Consider the following 24,391-nt stretch of genomic DNA (forward strand, 5'->3'; position numbering starts at 1 on the left):
AATATCTAAAATTATAGACTTGGGACCAGACTAATATTTAAAACTTACGTGTGTATAAAGTAATAAACTTAGTATCATGTTTCAAAAAGAAGTATAAAATTGTAATGTAAAATTTTAATAAACAAAACAACTAAATTTGGGGTACTATCAGTCCTGCGCCTAGCTTAAACACAGATTTGATAATAATACCTTTGTGTGGTTCCTTTACATCTTCGCAATCGTCTGGTTGAGAATCGGTAGTTTCTTCTTTGACTTCGCGGTGTGCTTCCTCGTGCTCTGGATCCATGTAGGGATTACGTGCTCTTCTGAAGGCTACAAAAAGAAGGAAAAGTAAAAACATTTGAAAATTTTACAACTATGCAATTTTTTCTGAGAGAACGATTGTTTGACTCTACCGGAGATTTTGAATCATTTCATAGAAGGTTTCATTATGACATAAGATCTTTCACCATTATGGTAAATGCTGGCTGATGTCAAATACTCAAAAAAAGGAAAGAATTGATTGACGATGTGGAGAATAAGTAATACATCCATATTTGCTCATTGCCATACACGTAAGTGATAATGTGATAATGAAATCATCCATGTTACTTATTATCCTTGAACTTCGACTATGATTTCAATTCAATGTATGATTCTATCCTATCTGAAGTAGCCACTAAGCATTATTACATGGATATTGTATAAGGTTAATGAATTTTTTGAAAATATATATCATAATAGGAGAACAAATATCATTTGGAAACTATCTTAATGATATAAGCTTTATAATGACTATTCGTGACAAAAAAAGTCAACAACGAGATGATTAAACTTAAATGGCCAAATTTAGCTAAAGATTAGAAGAATAATATGCCTAAAACCATAATTTAGAACATGTGATCCGTGACAATTGATTATAATAGCAAAACTTTGATTTAAAAGTGTCACTAATTGGCATATATATCTTGAATTCGAGGAATATTATTTCAAAAAACATGATTTATATGCTAATTTCTATACCAATATATCAACTTATCCTACTAGTTTCTAAGTATAATTACAGTTCTTCTTAAATCATAGATTGAATTTTCCAAAAAAAATTCGAAAATTCCAAAATGAAATGAAAAAATACGATTTTTATTATAAAATTCTGATTTTGAAATATTTTTGGAAATGCGATCATGATTTAAAATTGATACTTATACGAATTTATTCATTAAAAACTCAATCACAATGTTATTTTCGATAATAAGAATTTTTCAAAAAATTGGACTTAGTTTCCATAGGATTTATTCGAATCTTTTTCTTGTTTGCTCCAGGTCTGTTCCATTTTACTATTAAAAATTGAAAACTGAGTGACTAACTTGGGAAAAAATTTACAAAATTTTGAATTGAAATTTTAAGAACACATTTCTAACATCATGTTAAGCGGATTTTCTCGTAGTATAATGGGATATGGAGCATTCACATCAGATAATGCATTCAAGCAGAAAACAGCTGATACGTTGTTTTCTCTTTGCGACTATTTTCAGTCTAAATACGAAAGCAAAGGCGATGAATTCTTTGCAGAAGCGAACGATGACTCTCTCACCTTGTCAATGAAGGGAAATCAATTCCTTCTTAGCCGTCAATTACCAGGACATCAGATTTGGGTCAGCTCACCAGTATCTGGCTCCCTTAAATTCGATTACGATAACGAAAGGAATGATTGGTTTGATCATAAGATCAAAGATCGTTCCCTTAAGGTTTGTTTAACAGAAGAATTACAGACTGCTTTCGGTTGCTAAAAATAGATTTATGTTATTATCTAATTTTTTTTCTAATTGGAATACCAAATATGGTTAAATAGTAAAATATTAAATAATCGTAAACAAACAATAGATTTATGGTTTTGATTTGATAAGTTGTTGTTCTTCTGCTCTTCTCTCATCAATATTATGCATCTTAATATTGGCAGCTCCAAACAGGAAAGGTGTAAGAATATTAAGTTGAGAGAAAACAGATCCAGTAACGCTTTGCCGAAGAATTTTGGAAGATAAGTCAGAAGTGAAGGCAGAAGAAGCTTCAATTGCATCGTTAAGACCAACAACTTCCTTAGAGAACTCACGTAAGCCATCATTAATCGCTTCATCAATGAATCCTAACGATTCAATTACATCTCCTTCACCAAGAGCCGGACCGCGCTCTTTAATAAGTTCCCTCTGTTTAATTTCTTCTTGCTGGTATGCCAAATCCGAAAATCTCTTATAAATATTCTCGGTATCGATTCCAAGCCGCTTCTTAAGAACAGAAAGATCGAAATTGTAAAGAGGGAAACCTTCTTCATCTACAGGTTGCATAGATCTGCTGACAAGAGGTTCTATGGTTGTATAATATTCTCCAGTAAATGTAGCGTTTCTGATTGGGTTAAATTTAGATGTAGTATCACGTGATGGATATGCTACGCGTAATAATGGTCGAAGTGACTGCTTTGGCGCTGAAATTGATTTGAAAGGCTTTAATAAAAATGAATCTGCTCCAACTGCATTTGCTGCTATCTGTTTTAATGCAAATTCTTCATCTTCCATACGTGAGAATGTTCTTTTTCCGGATGGGTGAGTAAATAATGGCTCTAATTCGGCATCAAAATCTGGAAGAGGAATATGCAGCTGCATATGATTAATAACGGATCCTAGAACACTATTGACCTTATCTTCGTTCTTCCGATGCTTAACTTTTGGTTTATGAGAAATATAAATCGGATTTATTTTTTCTGTAACTTGATTTGCTAAGAAATCAAGTGAAGGCAGTATGCTAATATTAGATAATACTCGAAATGCTGAGTGAGTTGCAATTTGATCTTCTGTTTCAGGAATATCGTTATGTTTAATTAAATTTCGGAAAGGATCAAAAGATTTAGATGTAATTGATTTAATTGCCCTAACAGATAAATTAAATTGTGTTTTCTCCATTACTTTATGTGCAGAAGGTCCAGCAAATTCATCTAATTTTTGATGAATTGAATCTGTAAGATCTTCTCTGCCTTTTTGAACTTCTTTATTCTTTAAGAACATTTTCATTGCGAACCAGTTATAGCGCGCAAGGGATTTTTGCTTCCGCGCTTTCCTATCCATATTTTAAACTTTCCGTTAGCAACGATTATTGAAAATTCAGGATTTTTTTTGATACATGTGGTTTTATGGAAAAACTAATATACTATAGCTTTCCAGCTATTTTCCTTTCCTAAAACATCTCAATATCTATTTTGTTGATCAAATTTGCATTCAATTGTGTTTTCAGCATCATTTTCGACATGCGGTATAAGTCTGCACTGATTTTCTTCAAACATACAAATCTCATCTACCTTGAAACTTATAATTTTGGAATTTCTATAATTTTTTTGGAGTTAATTTCGAACTTTAATAGATCGGATCCATTGATTTTATTGTTGCACAGCTAAACATTGTTAATTCTATTGCTGATATGTTAGGGAAAGTGTCAAAACAAAAAAATGAACAATAAACGCTTTCGTCATGTGACTGGTATGACAGATCTAAAACTAAATGAATGCCTAGAAGATACATCAAATGTATTTGATATTATTTTTCATTTGGACGAAAAAAATTTTGATGATTCAATTCCAAATATTTTAGAGTATTTTAAGAAACATCAAAACCATCTTAATTCGCTTGAAAAATGCACACAGAGTATTACTGTTCTTAAAATGCTGCATAAAACTCACATTTATGCCAGACTTTATAAAATCATTCTTGAAAATTTTCAATTTGAAGCAGATAAAGACTGTCAAAAGATATTAGACCATGTAGAAAACAATGCATTTAAACATATAGTTATCCTCAAATTTCTTGCATCAGATGATTTAGAGAATTTCCAATCGGCAACACAAAATTTGGATCATTTGGAAGAGTTTTACTTAAATTACGCAGCTCGATTCGGATCTATAAAGATTGTTAGATATCTTCTAATGAACAATTTAAAGGGCAATCCTGATCTTAATGAAGATGCTATTATAAGCGGTAATAGCGAAGTTATTCGACTTTTGCAACAAAACGGAGTTTCTTATGATGGATGTTTAAACATTGCCATTTCATATCATCACCATGAGATTTGTGATTGGCTTATTGATAACAACTTTTGCGAAGATGTTACTGTATCTTTCTGTTTACTGAATTTTAATATTAGAGCCGCAATTTTTCTTATTAAAAATGGTTTTGACATCAATAAAGAATGTCAGGTAAATTTAATGAATAAGAAGATGATCTTTAACTCTCTTTACATTGCTATTAGAATGAATTGGTATGATGTTGTTAAATGCCTAATAGAAAATGGTGCCAATGTTAATCTAGATTATGAAATTCATTATTTTTCTCATGAAATTCTATATTGTTATTTATTGGGTTCATTTTGTAATTATAGAGTTCTCTTTCTATTTATGAAATATATCCAGTTCTTACTATTTTCTCATTATGTTCATTATCATTATTCATAGAATTCATTTTTATTTTTATACGGAAATTCTTTTTTAAATTTATAAAATTGAATATGTTTCTCCTCTTTACGCTGCAGTTGAACACAAATTTAATGATATTGTGCAAATTCTCGTTCAAAACGGAGCAGATATCAACAAAAATTCCTTTCATTTAGGTGAAATTTTAACTCCTGTTCAAATCTCATCTGATAATGAAGATATGCTGAAGATATTATTCCAACATCAATAAATAATAAATATTTTTTCCCCTGATTACGTCTGAAACACATTTTTCTCGTTTAATCCACAATTGACGAATATATCTCAGATGACGAAACAGAATGGGCTATTTCATCAGACGAAAGTAAGAGAATAATCATTAAACCTGCATTATACGATTCTATTGTGCAAATAAACAAATTAAAAAATATCTATTTTTTTCTCTCACATATAACATCATAAAAAAATACTTATTAAATCTCTTTATGAACAATTAAATCTTATTTGTTAAAGGAAGCATGAATGAATAAATTTTAAGCTTTATTAATGTTTATGAAAAGATTAGTGAGATGGAAGAATTTAGATTCATAACAAACATTGTTATGAATAGTTTTAGGAATATAGAGTGGAATACTGATGTTTTCAATTGAGATGTATTGAAGAACATCAATTGTTGTTTGATCTGAAAGTTTAATTGTGTTATCAAAGTGAACATGAACTGACTTTTCTCCAAAAAAAACTTTTGATGAGTTTGTTAAAACTGTTTGACTTGTAATATATAAATTACTTCCAAATGGATATGAATTAGTATGGATAGAACTTTCATCCAAAATAAACTTTCTTGGAATGAAGAAGTTTATTGGATTTTCATTGCTGTTAAATGCACCATCCCCAATATATTCTATATTATTTCCAGATATAATAATATTTGTTAATGATGAGCAATGATAAAATGCACCATCTCCAATGTATGTTACACTTTCTGGGATTGTGATATTTGTTAATGATGTACAACCAACAAATGCAGCTTCTCCAATGTATGTTACACCTTCTGGGATTGTGATATATGTTAATGATGTGCAAGAATAAAATGTACTATAACCAATAGATGTTACACTTTCTGGGATTGTGATAAATGTTAGGTTCGTGCAATAAGAAAATGTACTACTTCCAATCCATGAAATATTGTTGTGAAGTTGAATAGATGAAATATTTGCATTAAAAAAGCACCAATCGGAAATATTTGTAACATAATTAGGAACAATATATTCACTCTCTGAATATGATTCAACAACTTTAAATAATGTTGAATTATCTGTTCCTGTAAATAAAGATTTAGAATCACTCTTATAATATTCATTTTCAGGATCAACTGTTATATTTTCTAAATATTTACATCTATTAAATACTTCAGAAGATATTTCATTAAGTGATTTTGGAATAAAAATTTTTATAAGATTTGTCCCAAAAAAGCAACCTGAATCTAATTTTTTTAATTTAGAATTTTTTGAAATATTTATGGTCGTTAATCCACTACCACTAAATGCACCTTCATAAATAATTTCTACAGAATCTGGTAAATCTATTGATGATAGAGCTAGATTAATATAAAAGCATTTTCCCCCAATACTTAAAATGTTTTGAGGAAGTTTAATTGATTTTAAACCATAAGATTTATAAAAGACTGATTCATTAAGTAATGTAAGATGATTACAATTACTGAGATCGGCTGATTTTATTTTTGTCCAATAAAAGCTATAATTACTAATACTAATAATTTCACTGTCTTCTTCAAATTTAATTGATGTGATCTTCCAATAACAATTCTTGAAGGCATAATCATATTCACTTTTGCTATATATTTCTTTGACAGTTCGAGGAATAACAACTTCACCACTTAATTCCGATGAACAATTAATAATAACTTCTTCACTTTCATCTCTGTAACCAAATGGTTCAAAACTAGTAATTTGATGAAGAATAAAGAAAATCATGTTTAAACAATATTATTATCTTTTGATTTTTATATAAAACAGAAAGATTTAATTTGTCAATTTGTGAAAAGATTAAATTTTGAATAAATAATGTATCAATAAGTACTAAAACACGGAATAATATATTGGATAGCTTGCAATTTTGTAAGTTGCTTCGTAAATCCATGAAAATAGCACGAATTAAAAAATTTGAAGGTATATAGAAGAATAAATCAAAGATAGTCAATATACATTATGATGTATGACTATAATATTGAGGATTTCGATATGTTCTTAGTTTCGAAAATGAAAAATCGAAATTTGTAAAGGTCAAACTTATATTTATTAGCAAAAGAACTGTTTAAAATTGTTTGATGATCATATTAACGAAATTTCATTGTTGATGAATGTTGGGATTTAATAAATAGAAGTTGAAAAGTCGAAACAATGACTGAATTTGCTTTCGAAGTGTAACATTTCGAACGTAGACTAAATGTTAGTCAGTGATACACTCTGATGTATAGATTTGCAAGAATTCGTAAACAATCATAAAAAAAGGAAATTTATACTGGCGCTGCACACCCCAAATCTAGTATTCAATTTATTTATCACTTTTTTGACAAATCAGAAAAATGAATGCATTAATTGATCAGGCTTGGGAAGCTGCAAGATTAAATAATGTCGAGAAATTAAGAAGCATTGTACCAGGAAGTTTGTCGCCAGATGCTAAAAAGATATCAGAAAAAAATCATTGCCATTCACTTTTAATGTGCGCTGCTGCATATGGAAGCGTCGATTGCGCAAAATATTTATTAGAATCACATGCAGATCCTAATTTAAAGAATTTTACAGGCTTTACAGCTTTACATTGGGCTGCTTTTACAAATCGTGTTGATGCTGTCGACATTTTATTACAATTTGGAGCAGATATTGAGGAACGGACAGATGATGGTAAAACACCATTCCATATTGCAGCATTTCGTGGACATCGTGACTTTATGGAATATTTAATGAGAAAAGGAGCAGATATTAATGCCGTTGATTCTAACGGCTGGAACGCGATTCACTATACAATCATTTCTAAAAATCGAGCAGCTGCAGAGTGGCTTGTTGCAAATAAAGTTTCATATAACTTTGTTGATTCCAAGAAGCAATCCTTACTACAGTTTTCACAATTAAATGGAAACTGGTTTGGAGAATTTGTAGCATCCAATGCAAATTCATCATTTTAAGTACAGATTTAATTGGAATTTGACAAATATTCATATACTCATTTCGGTTATTACCATCTTTATATAACTGTTGTTTCCGCTTAATAATTTAATGTTTATAATTTGAAATTTCGAAATAAAACTAAATTTCGTTATGTTTGGTAAATTAATAGTTATTAATTCATTCTAGTAAATAAGATACCAATACAATTTATCTATTTCCTTGTAACATTATAAATTTATCAATATTTGATTTAAAATGTGCAGATTTTTGTTATTACGGATTGAGACATCGATAAAATAGAATGATATTTTATCAATGATGCTATATTCACACAAACATTCAGTCTAATTTTTCCATTTATTGAAGATAATCATAAGAGAATGGAGGTTAATCCTCTTTCATTCACTCCTTTTTTCTATTTTATTTCAGTGCATGAAAGATTTTTGCTTGTACAATGCGATTAAGTGATGAGATTACGTGACAAATTTCATAAATTGTCAGATTTGCAAATAATGGAAGAACTTGCGGACTATTACTATCTTGGATTCTATCAGAAAGTTGCGACTGACGGATCTAAGCCAGAAATTCCAGAAGAAGGACAATTTATGGTTTATAGATCAAATCTTGCTCTTGGAAAAGTCGATTATGTGATAAATCAAACAAGAAGAGGCGATTCACCTATGGCAAAAGGAATTAACATTTTAGCTAATGTAATGAAAATGGAAGATAATGATACAAAGGTTAAATATATTACAGATAATTTTGATATTCAAGCGAAAAACGGAAGTCAGTACTACACAATCTGCATTGCTATTTGCTACTTATTATGCAACAAACCCGGCGATGCTCTTGAACTAATTCACGATCTTAAACACCCAGAAGCAGGAATGATACGAATTCAAGCATTATTAGCACTCGACAGACCAGAATTAGCATCCGAGGAAATTCCTAACATTAGTAACAAAGCATTATCTGATATTGCACAAGGAGTTGTCGCAATTCGTACCCAAGAAAATCTTAATAAGGCAATCAACGATCTTCTTGACCAACACGATAGATACTCTCAATTAGTATCACCTCTACTTGATAGTTTAATCGCTACTTGCCGTTTTCTTCTCAATGAGAAGGAACTCGCAATTGGAGACCTTGCACAGGACGTAAACCAGTTTCCAAATGATCCTAATGTTATTATTAACGATTTTGTTCTTTCAATTCCTTCAGCAGACGCAAAACAAATTTCAGATAAAGTTGCGTTAGTTAATTCTACGAAATGCCAGTATTCCAGCAATATTGCTCAAATGTTGGAACAATTCGACCAAAAGGCAGCTGAAATTGCTGAATAGACTAAAAATTATATTATTTTTTATTTTTTTATTAAAATTTATAAGATATTAGGGATCTGGAGCTCCTCAAACAGTGGAATAAGGCTGCTAGCAAACATTTTTTTTAAAGTAAGTCCCCAACAATAACAGGGGATGCCAAAAAATTGCTTTACAAAATGGTGGCTAATTTTGTAGTCCTCCCTAAGATATTAAGGGTTCATTACAACGATACGTAAACATCATAAACCAAAGTCCATGAGTTTACTAATTTTTGGTCTGAAAGTATGCAAAGTAAAAGTAATACCATAAATATGAGTCCTTTTCTCAGGCTAGAAATGGTGAGGGCACACTTAGAAAGACTCAGAAAGTACTCATTATTGAAATAGTTTGACAACAAAAGAAAAACAAATTTCTGAAGAAAACAAGAAACTTTTGGCTGAAAATGGAGAAATTAAGAATAAAATCACTGTCTTAACTAAACAGAATGAAGAATTAAATGACAATTTATCAAAATCTAAGGAAAGTTTTGATAATTTGAACAACGAATATCAAGAGTATAAAAGAACAAATAACAAACAAATTGATGAATTAAATCACCAGATAAATGACCAGAAAGTCGATATAATGAATCTTTCTAAAGTCATTGAGAAGAAACAAAATAAGATATAAGAGATGAAGGAAGTGATAAATCAAAGCGTAAATATTAAGGATTTCGAAAAACTTAATAAAAAATATTTGGCCGTCAAAAATTTGTATGAAAAATCAGAAAAGAAAGTTTTATCAACAGCAATTGACCAAGGAACAATAAGAGAACAACAGATGTCAGAGTTCTTGTCTAAAATAGAAACCCAACAGAAAGAAATCGATGACTTGAAAGACAAAATCCAAAACAAAGAAGATTTTATTCGAAAATTGCAGAGACAAATTGCAACAGATGGTCAAAAATTGGAAGAAATAACTTCTCAACCTTTCGTTCCTTTGATTGAATTAACTAATTTGAGGCAAGAAATGCGCGAAAAAGAGAAACAACTCAATGAATCACTTGCCAAAATCAAATTTTTGGAAGAAAAGAAAGCAAATGATAAAGCGGATTATGAAGTTGAAAAAGCAAGATTTGACAAAGAAAGGAAATCACTTAAAGAGCTTGTAGACATGATGGCAAAGAAAGTAGACACATTAAATAGTGTTACAACTAAAATGACTGTATTCCATTCAATATTAACTAATCAAAACACAATGGAACAAAACAGTCAAACAATTCTTGAAGTACTGTAAAGTCCTTTGAATGAGTTGTTCTCTCATTTCGGTCTTCAGGAAATAGAAACATCAGGGCGCGTTGTAACATTAACAATAAGTTCTGTGAATGAAGATTTCGATGAAAAACCTTATGTCGATGAAAAAATCTCCAAAAAGATCGACGAAGTACTTACTGTTATTGATAATCTTCCAGTTAAAACAGTGAACTTGAAACCTATTGAAGGGGCTTCACCTTTGTTAAAACTCACTCAGATTTCAGCAAGATTGAAACAAATTTCATCAACAATGGTTGATAGAGATTCATTAATTCAACGAATGTCTAAACTAGTCGAAAGTCAACATCAAGCTGTTGTTAGAATAAGCGAATGTCCAAAAGATGAAACAATTCTCAAACTGTCATCTACAAATCTCGAAGAAAGCAATAAGATTCTGAAAGATATCGCAAAGTGCAAATAATTATTTTGTTGTGGTTTTATATATTTTGTTGTTGTGGTTTTATATATTTTTGTTTATAAATTATTAGAATTGTATTTAAAATGCAAAAAAAAATTATGAGCTATAATATACCTAAGGCTGAATCACTTGTCCTTCATACACAATTCGAATCATTGGATGGTATTTGATATATTTGGTTTTTCTACAGATCACAAGAAAATTCCATATTTGTTAGCAGTATTTCTGGATCCAAGATCGATGTAATTGTTCCTACGACCTTCAAGAGCAACAAACTCTACATTACATTAAACTTACAAGCAAATAATACGATAAAATCACAAAAAATGTTAATTTATCATACAACGATAGTTTGTACGAATGTATTCATATGAATGAACAAAATCATAATAAAAATTCAAAGTTAAAAATCATAAAATTATTCCGAATATTTTTGAGAATAAGCACATGAGTGTTAAATAACATATAAATAAAATGTTTCCTTTTGAAATTTGGTATATTTCAAATTGTGATTCAAATTTAGATGATATTTTTGGATTTAAATGTGTTATTTTATACATATAAAATTAAAAATGAACATCTGAACCTTGATGATATTCATTAATGAATTCTTGATAAGAATAGAAAATTAATATTTTGAGTCGCGAAGCATGTTAAAAGTGCAATAAAAGTATATATACATGCACATAATATGTTCATACTCAAAATATTACTTGATCATGTACGTCCATCTTCGTCTTTAGCATTGATATCTGCTCCATTTGAAATAAGAATTTCGGCTGTTTCTTTGCTATTATCATTGGCTGCCCAATGAAGAGGGGCCCATCCATCTTCGTCTTTAGCATTGATATCTGCTCCATTTGAAATAAGAATTTCGGCTGTTTCTTTATTATATACAAAAAAAACTTATTTATTTATGTATATTTAATTTATTTATTTAGCATTTTTCTTTATTTTTTGTTTATATTCTTTGAGAATCATTTGTTCTTGTTTTGTTAAACCAGATTTCTTTGCCAATATATTCTTAAGTTTCTCTTCCTTATCTGCTTCGATTCTTCTTATCAACATATTCTTCTGTAGTTGGAAGTTTTCCTTAAGCATATCAATGAAAGAAAACTTATGCAAATTCTCTGGTAACTGGTCGTCATCATTGAATTTGTAATCTTTCAATTTATCGAGAGTTTCTTGTGAAACTAAGTCATGTGATTTCAACTTCATTGGCAATGTGAACAAGAACAACAATATCTGTTCAATAACATAACACAAAACAATATCAATGAAACAATACAAAGCAAGTAAATTCCTGAATCTTAATGTCGGGAATTTGACAAATTGGAAATAATTAATTAATGTTTCATCACTATTAAACAACAAACCAAAAAGCAAAACAAATGTTGCAATGCAAGACCATAACAAAGCCTTGTTGCTTGCGAAAGGTGTCATGAATGGTTTTCCTCTATAGTTAGATATAAACGTTGCCAATTGTTGCGCGTTTGAAATGAAAAACATCGCAGTATTCATCAAAGAAGGTGAAAAAACAACTTTCGAATCGAATTCTGGTGTTTTATAACCAGTTTCGAATACCAAATTGCGAGTTAAAACAAGGAAAACTAAGTGTACAGCGAATTGGCAAAGAACTGATGTAACCAAATACCAATTAAACTGGGATCTAAATGGTCTTTCCGGTGACAAATTTCTGACAGGTTTTGCCATGGAAACTGACATATAAGAAAATGTCATTGTTACAGCGAAAATTGTCATCTGGAACTCTCCGAACTTCACGTTATTTATGAACAAAACAGATGATGTGTAAGCAGTGATCAATGATGTTAAACTGAGCAGCTTAAACAAGTCAATTGTTCCAGACAATGTTGCACGTCCAAATCTGATAATATCTGTGCAAGCAGAGATTGTTGATCTCTTTGAAACAAATGGAGAAGCAACAGAAGCAGCTCCAAGCTTTGGTCTGTATGTTTCATCGTCAACAGCTGTATCAATGGAGTTCTCCAATAATCCGACACCGCAATTGGCTTGTTTCAACGCGTTGACGTCATTTGTTCCATCTCCACACATCATCGTGTTGAAACTGAGATTTCCAAGTGTGTGGACAACAAGTTCTTTGTTTTCAGGAGACATTCTAGCGAAAACATTGACTTTTCTGCAGACGTCATTCAGCTCTTTTTGTGATAATTTCTGTAAACAATTTCCTGTATAACAGACACATTTTTCGTCATATTTTTCATCAGCAATTAAATTGTCGAATTCCTCGCAATTTATTATGTGCAATCTCTTCGCAACATGACAAGCTGTTAATGGGTCATCGCCTGTAATAATAACAACCCTGTGCGTGCTCTTCAATAACAAGGCAATCGTGTCTTCTGTGCCTTTCTTTAATGGCGCAGAAAAGATGGCAAAACCGCAAAATGTCAGTTCACTTTCACATTGTTCTCTTGTCAAAGAAATCAATGATGATTGCGAAGGAAGTGTTTTATGAGCCAATGCAAGAACTCTGCAACCTTGTTTTGTGTATTTCTTATATGTTTCGAAGTAATTTTCAGGAATTTCTTTGAGTAAAGTTGAAATTACTTCCGGAGCTCCTTTTGTAACAACTTCGAAACCTTTTGAAGGCGACATAGTTGTTAAAACAGTTGTCATTCTTCTCAACTGTGCAGAGAAATGGAAGATCTTGGAAATCTGGAACTTGCATTTCTCATTTTTAATGTTTGTTTGCGTTGTAAATTTGAAATCCAACGCTGTGAAAGCAGCAGCTTCCAATTGATCACCAACCAATCTTTTGTTTGAACCAAACACTAATGAATTGCATCCGCCAACAACCATTTGTGTTTCGCATGACAATGATTCACAATCAGTCGTGAAATTGCCTGTGACACTGTTAATTGTTTGTTCTGTCACTTTTTCATTATTTATTTCATCAATTCCTAATAAATTGTAATCTTCTGCAGTCAATGTTCCTGTTTTATCGAATGCGCAAACAGAGATAGTTCCTGCGAAAGGAATTCTAAATGGTTCGGTGCAGAAAACCTTTAATCTTGACAATGCAAGCAAAGAAGAGTTAACTTGTAAAGTTAAATGCATTGGAAGATCAGAAGGAATTGTACTCGTGATGATTTTAATGATATTAACAATCAAAGCGAATGTGGAGATAGAGGAATTGCCCCAGCCGAAGTATACAATATAAGCAGAAGCAACTAAAGCGAAGAATGTCAAGAAAAGAATCAATTTCGTGGAGTCATTTGATTCATATGAAATTCTTTCGCTAGCAAACAAAATTGTTCTTAATAATGAACCTTGTGAACTTCCTAATCCTGTTGCAAGTATGTAGGCAACTGCGCCAGGCTGGTCTGTAAAGATATGTGCCTTTTCTGGAAGAACTTGTTCGATCCTTGTTCCGCCAAATAAAATGTATCTTTTGTCTGACGAAAAATCAAGTTTGTGGTCTGGATCGAGCGTTTGGACGCATTCTTTCACTTGTGGAGTACTCTCGCCTGTTAACATGGCTTCGTTGACAACAACACGGCCACTTAGGAGTAACATATCCGCTGGACAAATAATTTCGGAATTTAATAGGACAATGTCGCCTGGAATTAGTTTGTCGCTGGGCAGATTCTTCCATAGACCATCACGAAGTACTCTGATTTGGATTGGCTTAGTTTCAATGTCACGTAATTCGAGCATATTTGATTGTCTTGTTCTAACTGTGTTTGCTTCGACCAGAACAAGTGAGAGAAGTGTAAGAAGTGGATACATAATGTAATCGTCCAACATCCATGCTGAAATTGAAACAATTTGAAATAGAAAAATTGGGGTCGTAAGATGTTCTTTCAGGAGCTCTTTGAAGCTTGGTACTGGTATGCTGGATGCGTTGGAGCCAAAATAGGCCTCTTTTTCTTTAGCGTCGCTGGATGATAAGCCTTTGCTTTCTAAGTAGTCTTTGATCAATTCATTCTTTGGGTATTTCAAAGATTTGAACGTACCATTTACGTATTCGCGCCGCTTTTGTTGATATATTGCATATGTATGGTCAGTGCGAATAAATGGAACGATTTCTGCATGACCGCGATGCAATTTTGGATAAAATATAACATGAGTTGCATCTGATTCTTTTGCTGATGTATAAAATACAAGAACTTTGAAATCAATTACCCAAATTGTAAATAAATAAAATAATATGTGGAAAGCTATAAAAACAAATGGACACAATACTTTAAATGTGTGTGGTTCGAGCATTGTGACATTCAAATGATCAGTGAAAAATGAAAATGTTGTATTTGTTATTTCAGTAGGTGGAGAGGGGTCGTAAGCTTCCGATAAAAGCTTCATGGATGGAAACAATATGAATGCGTAGATTAAAATGGCTATTAAAAGATCAAATCTTTGAATTAATGGACGTGGTTTGATTAATTTAAATTTTAGTACCATTTTTGACACTTTTTCGTGCTAAAAAAATTTATTCTCTCCGAATCTTTAGGTGAGTTCTTTCTACGAATCAATCATGTTCATGATAGAGAGATATAAAATTGGGCAAATAGCCATTAAATAAATATAGATTGAATAGATTTCATAAATGATCATTAATTGCAACAAATGAACATAATCATGGATTCAAAAACATCTAGAACTATGGATGGCATATCTAAATTTGATCAAGCAAATCATATTGAAAAGAAATCGAAATTTTCATCCACAAGATTTTAATTTAAATTAACGTTTAGGTTTATCTAATGTATGTTAAAATATTTATTCGTCAAAACAAAAACTATATTTAATTAGTTTGAAATTCTATTGTACTGAAACCTAAAGCAGGTGAAATACCAAGGATCCTGCAAAGCTCCTTTTTTATTTCTTCTGAAAATTGAGCTGTATGGAATGAAAGAACTCCATCTTCTATTGTATAACCATTATTTTCGTTTGTTTGTTGAACAACTGGAGGGGCTTCTGGTTGCTGTTTTTTAGGTACTCTTCTTGGCCTTTGTGACGGTGGCTGTTGCTGATTGTTATTGGTTGGTGGTACTTCTGGCTGTGCTGGTATTGTTTCTTGTATTGGTGCTGCAGGGAGGACATCAGGAGCAGCTTGAAGTTCTGGAGTATTCTGTGGCTGCTGATTTTCTTCTGTTGTTGTTTCTTGAATGCATTTCTTAAACAAATCAATTGAAAATGGCTCTTTAATCTCTTTTTGGTATATTGCTTGAATGAAATTATAAACGTATTCAATTTGCTTTGCTTCTATTATAGTATTTGTCTTATCACTCTTAAAAAATGGAAAACCTACGCGTGATCCACCATTTTTGATATAATTTACAGCAGATGTAAAGACACTGAGGTTTGCACCGTAGTAGCCATTTTCCAGTTTCTTGATCTCTAAACTTTGAAGAAAAGCTTCAGTCATTTTTTTGGTGGCACTTTTGATTTCATTTTTGTCGAATTCGAGAATTTTGCTGAAGGAAATTTACCACGAAAATATGCATGAAATTGATCTAATGGGCTTAAAATTGTATTTTTAGTCGAATTCTATTACCTTTCGATCATTGTGTACGTTAAGAAAAGAAATGTCTGCTCCAAAACCAAGTGAAAAGGAACAAAAACAAGAAAATGACGAGAAACAGGAAAAACAAGCTGCTAATAGCGACGAAGAACAGCCTCTGAAACCGAAAAAAACAAGAAAATCATACAAATTCGATGTTAATTTCTTAATGGATGAAGATATCGGACTTACAAAACTTTACAAGCATCTACAATCATTCGATCCAAATCTTTACCCAGATCAACCAGAAGAAGCACTTGAAAAAATTTTAATTATCTATAAGAAATGGATGCATAGATTATATCCTTCTGATTTTGATGAAACAGCAAGGAGAATTGCAAAAGCTCCTTCAGCAAAAAGAATAGTTCGTGAATTTATTTATGAAGTAAATGGTGGAGATCCATATATTTATGATGAAGGAGATGAATTCGGCGAAGTTCTATTCCCATCATTACATAAAAGGGCGACAAATGAAGAAAATCCTGCTCCTGTTGAAGAAGAACCAAAACAGAATCCTCCCCCCGAAAGCACTACACCAAAGGAAAAGGCTACAAACTTCCTCAGCGACCAAGAGTCAGACAATGGAGATGCAGGTGATTCCCAAGATATTCCAGATATTCTTGATCTTTTCTCTTCTCAAAGAAATTAATTTCCTTATTATGAATCTGTGAGCATTACATTAACTTCTTTTATAATAAAATTGTTATTTTACTTATAATAATTAAATTTTTGCAGCAGAGAATGATTTAGGCTTCAATGGGTCGAATTTTTCAATTTTTTTTTCAGTCAATTCTATCAGCGCTTCGCGCCGATTAAATTAAGAAAGTACATAAAGAACAGATGTTTATATTTGAGACAATGCATTTCTAGGCAGAATTCAATTGTTTAACTTTTTTGAAAATGATACAGAAGCATAAAATACATTTCAATATGAAAAAAATTTCGAAAAATAATGTATTTAGAGCGTTTTGTTATTATAAATGATAATAGCTACTTAGTTGCGCCAAGCGAGACAAGATATTCTGCAATTTCCATATTTTCCTTTGCAACAGCACAAACTAATGGAGTGGCATTATGGTCGTTATTTGCATTAATATCAGCTCCGTGTGATACAAGAAGTTTTACAACTTCTAGATTATTTTCTAAAGTTGCAAAATGCAATGGTGCAAATCCCTTTTTATTTTTAATATTTACATCAGCTCCATGTTCAATTAGAGTAACTAATGATTCTTTGCAATAACGGAAAGTTGCTTTATGTAACGGTGTATTACCATCATCATCAATACAATTAATATTAGCACCGTGTAAAATTAATAGTTCAAGTGCTTCTCTATTATTAGATTCAGCTGAACAATGTAAACATGTATATCCTCTTTTGTTTGCATTATTAAAATCAACTCCGTGCGAAAGAAGAAATTCAACATATTCTTTGGATTTAGGTACGTTCAATATATAACTGCGAGGGTTTGTCTTTCTATATCCAGGCATTAGATTCGGAACCGGTGATTTATTGTTAGAATTAATTGCAATAAAGAGTGGAGTTTCTCCATTATCATCACGTGCATTGATATCTGCACCGTGAGATAAAAGTAGTTCTGTAAATTTTGTATCTGCCTTTTCTGCTAAAATGTGAAGAGCAGTTTGACCTTTCTTATTTCCTCTGTTAACATCAGCATTATTCTGAAGAAGAAATTCGCATATTTCTTTGCTTCCCTCTCTGGCACTATAATGAATGGGTGTTTCTCTACTTGCATTACCTATATTGATATCTGCTCCATGTTGAAGAAGGATTTCAGCAGTATCCGGCAAGTTATAAAGTGCTGTAAAATGAAGTGGAGCTGATCCATTCTCCCCCTTTGAATTAACATCAATTCCATAAGAGATAAACATATTGACTATCTCATTGAAACCAAGCCATGAAGCATAATGAAGATAAGTGTTACCCTTTTCAAATTTCTCATTGATTGATGCTCCTTTGGAAACAAGAAGTTTTACTCCGTTCCTGAAATCACTCATTACAGCGATATAAAGAGCATTGTAACCGCTTTTTGATTTGATATCGATGTTATCAATATGATTTATAAAATATTCAAGCAAAGGAACAGAAAATAGTTTTGGTGAGTGAACAAAGCATGTTGTGTAATCCTTTGTATTAACTAAGTATGCACAAAATGCTTCAATGCAATTGAATTTGCAGCATTGATCAAGATTTATATCGATTTTGTGCTCCCTCATCAAGAATGTGACAAAGTCAATGTTGTGTGAAATAATTGCATATTTCATGCATTTGTTATCAGGTTTTTGAACTTTCATGCATTCATTCATGATATCTGGTTTTCCACTCAAAAATGACAGTTGAAGGCATTCTGGAGTGATTTCAGGTTCAAATTTCGTAATAATAAACTTGAAACACTTAACGGCACCATAGTAACAACAGAGTTCAAGTAAACTGTATTCGTGATTTTTCTTCGGATAGAAATCGTGTTGTAATGTCACATTTTCATCGAAATCATCTTTGCTTGCTAATGAAACAAACTGTTCAAGATCATCTTCCATGATTGCTTTGTAAATCGAGTACTTTTCGTGAATGTCAAGTGTATAATTTTTATTTTCAAACTTTTCGAAAGAATTTCTGCTATTTTCCTGGAAAACAATACCATATTCCTTGAATACCATGTAATCGAAAATGGGAGAAATGTTTTGTACACGTTTTGGATGGAATTCTTCATACACTTTTTTGAAGATTGTCCAATAGGATTTGAAGAAGCGTAGATTATACTTTGATGCAAGTATTATTTGTTCAATGAGTTTTTCAGGTGAATCTATTTGTTCTTTAAGGTTGATGTAAATTTTGTTGATTTCGTTTTCATTATTAGTATTTAACTGGTATAGAGCCTTTAAAGAATCTCTTGAGTCTTTGCAAAGCCACATTAGCTGATTGTAGTTAACATTTCTTCCTTTCATTCGATATTTTTACAATTACGACTTTTTATAATATACTATTTTAATGTCTTAATTTGAAGTGCAACTAATGTGCAACATATTTTCTGTTTTTAGAGTCGGAAAAGACAAACTTGAAAATCAATCTGAAGAATTTAAAGGAGTTAGAGCATGAAATATTCATATTAAATTATACTAGTATAGTAATTCTTTATAAACATGGAGTAAACCCATAACTATGCTTTTTGAAAAAATTGGAATTTATATGAGAAATAAATTTGTATTTTGAAATTAGAAACGCAAACTACATTCTGCATAATGGCTAATACCAAATGATTTAGGATGATATTGCGCGTAAAATGTTTTCAAATTGAAGGCTCTACGAGTGCTGTAATTCTCCTTTTTTTAATGGCTAATAACTTAGTGAATACCCAAAGTCAAGAGATCAGAGTATGGCCAAATGAAACAGTAGCTCCAAGTGAATAAAACAAAAAAGATCAATTTTCGATTTTCTCGCAAGTTTTTTTTTTGGTATCTAGAGAAGAATTTTCCTTTCTCTTTTTGCAAGCTTTTTATAAAATATATTTTTTGACATTTTGAAATGAATCGAACAAAGATTGTTTTATTGGTGCCGATGCATCTGTTTTTCACATATTTAATACTGTATATAGGAACGATGATAGATTTGAAATCTTATTCTTCATTAATCCATACACAAGCAGCGCTTTAAATCAGAATACAAAATATCCTCCAAATTTGGCTGGCCCTATATATCCTCAAGGAATACCAATACTTAATCTTGTTAAATTCCAAACAATGCTAACAAATTACAAAGTAGAAAAATGCATATTTTCTCAATTGCTTGTTACATCAGGTTCTTATCTTAACTTTGCTGCACAATGCCTTGCTGCGGGATGCCAGGTAATTTCTCATAACTTAGATCTTACTAGACTTACTCCTCCGAAGCCATTAGCTTCATATTTTTCAGATAGCCAGTTTGATTATGAAATTCTGAAGAAGATTATCGATGTATATACAAAAAGCAGCAAGCTCATACCAATTGTTGCTATTTCTGGACCACTCAGCGGCTTATCTGGCGAACCCTTCAAGAGATTCAATGATGCAGGCAATTTTGTTAAAAGCAAGTTGATATTAGACGATCATACACGTAATATATGCGAAAACTTGTTACAAAGTTCAATTCCAATTATTTTTATTTATGATTTCGATAAATTCTGCCAAAATGCAGTTCGTGATAACAGCTTTGACATGATTATCCACTTAGGATTTAACTCATTACCTTGTTTCTTCAAGTCTCACTTACAAATTTATTCTTGTGATGATTTCACTTTTCCAGAAGACATTTCTCATCATAGTTCATCAATTATTGCAGAACAAAGTGATCTTATCATATACGCGTACCTCAAATCCCCTGATGGCATCAACAAATTTAAGCATAAAATTGATTCACGCAAATATACATCATTAAATGTCAATTTCTCTGTTCAATCTGATGTATTGCTATCTAGTAAGCCAATCCTGCTTGTCGATGATCCATATCCAACAAGAAACTGCACAGCTGTCAGATCAATTTCGAAAGGAATCGCTGAACAATTACATGTCCAGATTTATGAGTTGCCAAAGACATCTGATCCGAATGTTATTGGTTCAATCTTCTTTGAGCCAACAGAAAAAGAATGGCCAGCGTTGATTCCGCCAGAATCTGTCGACCAACTCAGAATTGCCCAGTTCGCTGATGCAATGAAGAAAATCGATGTTGATACTGTTCTTTCCAGCGCTCAGAGGAGTTTACCTCCTCAAGCTTTGGTCGGAAAGAAGCTCGCTCAGGTTAAGTTTGACGTCGACACAACTCCTATCACAGAGGATTTCCTGGAGCTTCCTGCAAGCGCTTTCATCAAACAGAGATTTTAATAAACTTTTTTTTGTGCTTTTGGATTTGTCATAATTTTTAAAATACTTTTTTTATTTGTGTGTATTTGGGATTGTTCTACTGATATTTTGGTTTATTTCTTTTATTACCGATGATTTTCTGTGGAATATCTTATAATATAGTTATTAATAAACACAAAATTAGATCATTCAATAACATCTCTAAAAGAAAGAAATAAATAACACTGGATAGAAAACATTAAATTTTATATTGATCAGATGGGGTTATTAGTCAAGTGATGAGAAAGAAATTCTTAATTATTGACTAGCAATGATGATAATAAACCTTTGACAAATCTAACATAGAGTTATTGATTCGATGAAGTGATTTTTTTAAAAAAACTACCAAATAAAATAAAAGATGGATATAGTCACTATTAAGTATTCAGAGATTGAGCGCTGCAATGATATTAAAACTAAGGAACCATTTACATTTATTATAAATGGCAAAAGAATAGAATTATCAAAGTATATTTCAATAATGATTTCAGATTTAGTACATGATGAATATTTACGCGACAGCTCAGTCAAATCAGTCAATAAATGTTTAAATCTATCATGCAACAATACCATAGACGTAATATCTGAGTTTTTCAAAACCGGAATTCTCAGATACGAGAACAAACAAGAACTTTATAGAGATATAATCGAAGTAGCCAAAACTTTTCGTATTAGATTCTTGACTGATAAGTTTTGTGAGTTTGTTATGTCGACTTACAAGGAAATTAATGAGGAAAACTTTATTGACATATATGATTGTTCTGCAATACAAAATAACGAAAATAAGATGAATGAGTGTATTTCATTCTTCGCATCACGAATGTTTGATCTCAAAGAAGAATATAAAATCAAAACTATAAAAAGATGTGGATACGACTTTTTTGAGAGAGTTTTGACTTCAAAATCTCTCAAAATTGCTAATGAAGATTCATTAGTTAACACAATTATGTCATTGAGCGAATATGATAATTCATTCTTTTCTCTTCTTATGCACGTGAGAGTAGAATATTGCAATAATGATGCTATCAAATCAATCAAGAATTTTTCAGTAAAACATAATTTAGAGTCTATCTCAAACGAGGTATTCGAACGCGCCCTTTTAAATCGTTCACAAATTCATCATAAACTCCAGCATTCTGGTGCCAGCTATTTTGCTTTGGATGCTTATCCTAGTAAATTAAAATATTCGAATATCGAAGAACTTCATCATATTGATAAATCCCATGAAAACATGAGAAAATTACGAAGCTTGAGAAAGTCAAAAGACGATTTCAAACAAATTTATGAAGCTCTTAAAAATGCTTCAGATGAAGGAGATCTTTCAACTATCAAATTTGCGGTTGATGAAAAATACACTGATGTTCGTGATGCAGAAAACAAAAATATGATACTTGAAGCAGCATGGAATAATAATTTAACTCTTTTAAAACATTTGTTGATCTGTGGTGCTGATATTAAAAGTAGATCTCATAGTAATAGAACAGTTCTTCATTATTTTTGCCAAATGGGAAATCTAGAAGGTATTAAATATGTCCTCAACTATATAGATATCAACGTTAAAAATGATAAAAATTACACACCTCTAAATGATGCGATTGAAAACTCAATAGGAAACTGTGAAGAAATCTGTGAATATCTTAGTTCACAACCAAATATAGATAAAAGTAGTAAAAATAGTGATAATGAAACTCCTCTTCAATGTGCAGTTCGTCTTGGAAAACAAAAAATTGCTGAAATTCTTCAGAGAAATGGATTTACTGAATAGTTAAAATATGATATTTTTTGTGGGGTAAAATATTGTTTGATTTACATTCACCTAATATTTATTAGCCAATGTAGATAGTTAATACTATTAGAAGTTTCTTATTCTGTTCTTCAGGTAATACATGCATCCACACAAATCTCCCTTAAAATGTTTTCGATAGATTATAATATATTGTAATATATGATAAAAATCCAGTCTTATGCTTATATACTACCTAATGACAATCATTTTCTAGATTATGGAGGCTTAAATTTCGTTCTGAAGAAAAATTAAAATTCAAGATCAAATAAATATATATATTTTTGCAATAACATACATGATTAACTTTACATAAACAAAAATCTAATATGGTTTTGAACGATACAACGAGAATAAGCCTCGACATAAAACATGATTTCTCAGTGGTCTTCTTGGATATTGTAATCTTACATTAGATCTACCTGTTACAGCAATAGGAGCTTTTATACAAGGGAAATTCCTCTTTCGGATCACGTTGTACTTATTTGAGATAATTTTAAGTGTTTTCTCGGTATCCATTTGCAAAGTTGTGTTAAACTTTGCTGATGCTGCCAAACTGATATTATCTAACGATTCCTCATGGAAAATGTAAAATTGAGATCTAAACTCTGCCACTGGATTTTGATCATCCATCTTATACAGCCATCTTGAGTTTAAACAATCTTCGATGTTCCATCTATTTTCAGGGTCTATTTCTAATAATCCTTGAATAACTTCTTTAATTTCAGGAATTACAGTAAGAGGAATCGTAAACTCTCCATTCCTTATCATTTTTAACAGTCCTTCTTTATCTGCTCTTTTCCATGGAAGAGTTCCTGTTACCATTGAGTATAAAACAACGCCAAGACTCCACATGTCACTTATGAATGGATTGTATTCGTTACCAGAAATACATTCCGGGGATACGTAGTACTTTGTTCCGCAAGTAAGATTCGTTAATTCGTTTTCCTCGAAATATGCTGATATTCCGAAATCACCGATCTTGACATTGTTACATTCATCAAGAAATATATTCTCCGGCTTGATATCTAAATGAGCTATTTTCATTCCATGAATATGAGATAAACCAACTAAAATCTGATAGAAGATTTCGCGCGCTTGCTCATTGTTCGTTCCATGACCCTTAACTAACATGTTAAATAAGGTACCACCAGCACAATATTCCATGATGATATAATAATTTGTATTATCTTCATAGATTTCATAGAGTTGGACTATGTAGGGACTATTAATATACTTCATAATGCGCACTTCATTCTTAAAATCGTACCTACAATGTATATGGCCTTCCCGATTTTTATAAACAACTTTACAGGCATAATTTTCCCCTGTTTTAGTACTTGTAACCTTGTAGACATCCGAGAACTCACCCGATCCGATGTGCTCTATAAATCGATAGCTGAATCCGTCAGGTGGATCTGGGAACATAAATTATGCTCTCAAATCAATAAAAAATTGTAATGTTCGGAAAAAAATTTTCGAAATTTGAAAAGCATTTGTCGGGAA

General features: G+C 31.4%; 13 protein-coding genes and 1 pseudogene across 14 annotated transcripts; 7 read left to right on the plus strand and 7 right to left on the minus strand.

The window, feature by feature from the left end:
• Positions 1–101: 101 nt before the first annotated feature.
• TVAGG3_0528400 (uncharacterized protein) lies at positions 102–340 on the minus strand (the record flags this gene model as incomplete). The annotated part of the gene is made up of 1 exon (XM_001583914.2): positions 131–340. The coding sequence occupies one exon, from the start codon at positions 338–340 to the stop codon at positions 131–133; it is 210 nt and encodes a 69-aa protein (XP_001583964.1).
• Positions 341–1,388: 1,048 nt separating this feature from the next.
• On the plus strand, positions 1,389–2,601 carry TVAGG3_0528410 (Frataxin-like domain family; the record flags this gene model as incomplete). The annotated part of the gene is made up of 1 exon (XM_001583915.2): positions 1,404–1,769. One exon carries the CDS (start codon positions 1,404–1,406, stop codon positions 1,767–1,769), a length of 366 nt encoding a protein of 121 aa, XP_001583965.1.
• On the minus strand, positions 1,866–3,095 carry TVAGG3_0528420 (uncharacterized protein; the record flags this gene model as incomplete). Its single annotated transcript, XM_001583916.1, has 1 exon — positions 1,866–3,095. One exon carries the CDS (start codon positions 3,093–3,095, stop codon positions 1,866–1,868), a length of 1,230 nt encoding a protein of 409 aa, XP_001583966.1.
• A 1,888-nt stretch (positions 3,096–4,983) lies between these two features.
• On the minus strand, positions 4,984–6,444 carry TVAGG3_0528430 (ribonuclease inhibitor domain-containing protein; the record flags this gene model as incomplete). Its single annotated transcript, XM_001583917.1, has 1 exon — positions 4,984–6,444. One exon carries the CDS (start codon positions 6,442–6,444, stop codon positions 4,984–4,986), a length of 1,461 nt encoding a protein of 486 aa, XP_001583967.1.
• Positions 6,445–7,050: 606 nt separating this feature from the next.
• Positions 7,051–7,957, plus strand: TVAGG3_0528440 (spectrin binding; the record flags this gene model as incomplete). The annotated part of the gene is made up of 1 exon (XM_001583918.1): positions 7,056–7,655. The coding sequence occupies one exon, from the start codon at positions 7,056–7,058 to the stop codon at positions 7,653–7,655; it is 600 nt and encodes a 199-aa protein (XP_001583968.1).
• A 102-nt stretch (positions 7,958–8,059) lies between these two features.
• On the plus strand, positions 8,060–9,191 carry TVAGG3_0528450 (coatomer subunit epsilon family; the record flags this gene model as incomplete). The annotated part of the gene is made up of 1 exon (XM_001583919.2): positions 8,151–8,981. The coding sequence occupies one exon, from the start codon at positions 8,151–8,153 to the stop codon at positions 8,979–8,981; it is 831 nt and encodes a 276-aa protein (XP_001583969.1).
• A 484-nt stretch (positions 9,192–9,675) lies between these two features.
• TVAGG3_0528460 lies at positions 9,676–10,963 on the plus strand (annotated as a pseudogene). The gene has a single exon: positions 9,780–10,673. A coding segment is annotated over exon 1 (894 nt).
• A 117-nt stretch (positions 10,964–11,080) lies between these two features.
• Positions 11,081–15,104, minus strand: TVAGG3_0528470 (cation-transporting ATPase-related family; the record flags this gene model as incomplete). The annotated part of the gene is made up of 1 exon (XM_001583921.2): positions 11,604–15,011. The coding sequence occupies one exon, from the start codon at positions 15,009–15,011 to the stop codon at positions 11,604–11,606; it is 3,408 nt and encodes a 1,135-aa protein (XP_001583971.1).
• A 298-nt stretch (positions 15,105–15,402) lies between these two features.
• TVAGG3_0528480 (uncharacterized protein) lies at positions 15,403–16,079 on the minus strand (the record flags this gene model as incomplete). The annotated part of the gene is made up of 1 exon (XM_001583922.1): positions 15,454–16,077. The coding sequence occupies one exon, from the start codon at positions 16,075–16,077 to the stop codon at positions 15,454–15,456; it is 624 nt and encodes a 207-aa protein (XP_001583972.1).
• Positions 16,080–16,220: 141 nt separating this feature from the next.
• Positions 16,221–17,018, plus strand: TVAGG3_0528490 (timeless-interacting protein family; the record flags this gene model as incomplete). The annotated part of the gene is made up of 1 exon (XM_001583923.2): positions 16,238–16,861. One exon carries the CDS (start codon positions 16,238–16,240, stop codon positions 16,859–16,861), a length of 624 nt encoding a protein of 207 aa, XP_001583973.1.
• Positions 17,019–17,174: 156 nt separating this feature from the next.
• On the minus strand, positions 17,175–19,176 carry TVAGG3_0528500 (ankyrin repeat and SOCS box-containing protein 4 family; the record flags this gene model as incomplete). Its single annotated transcript, XM_001583924.1, has 1 exon — positions 17,203–19,176. One exon carries the CDS (start codon positions 19,174–19,176, stop codon positions 17,203–17,205), a length of 1,974 nt encoding a protein of 657 aa, XP_001583974.1.
• A 574-nt stretch (positions 19,177–19,750) lies between these two features.
• On the plus strand, positions 19,751–21,107 carry TVAGG3_0528510 (SLL0572 protein family; the record flags this gene model as incomplete). Its single annotated transcript, XM_001583925.2, has 1 exon — positions 19,969–21,084. The coding sequence occupies one exon, from the start codon at positions 19,969–19,971 to the stop codon at positions 21,082–21,084; it is 1,116 nt and encodes a 371-aa protein (XP_001583975.2).
• Positions 21,108–21,463: 356 nt separating this feature from the next.
• TVAGG3_0528520 (spectrin binding) lies at positions 21,464–22,867 on the plus strand (the record flags this gene model as incomplete). Its single annotated transcript, XM_001583926.1, has 1 exon — positions 21,464–22,867. One exon carries the CDS (start codon positions 21,464–21,466, stop codon positions 22,865–22,867), a length of 1,404 nt encoding a protein of 467 aa, XP_001583976.1.
• A 307-nt stretch (positions 22,868–23,174) lies between these two features.
• On the minus strand, positions 23,175–24,313 carry TVAGG3_0528530 (protein serine/threonine kinase protein; the record flags this gene model as incomplete). The annotated part of the gene is made up of 1 exon (XM_001583927.1): positions 23,210–24,313. The coding sequence occupies one exon, from the start codon at positions 24,311–24,313 to the stop codon at positions 23,210–23,212; it is 1,104 nt and encodes a 367-aa protein (XP_001583977.1).
• Between the last annotated feature and the right edge of the window lie 78 nt (positions 24,314–24,391).

The sequence above is a fragment of the Trichomonas vaginalis genome, chromosome II (genome assembly GCF_026262505.1).
Source record: "Trichomonas vaginalis G3 chromosome II, whole genome shotgun sequence".
NCBI classification, from domain to species: Eukaryota; Parabasalia; order Trichomonadida; family Trichomonadidae; genus Trichomonas; species Trichomonas vaginalis.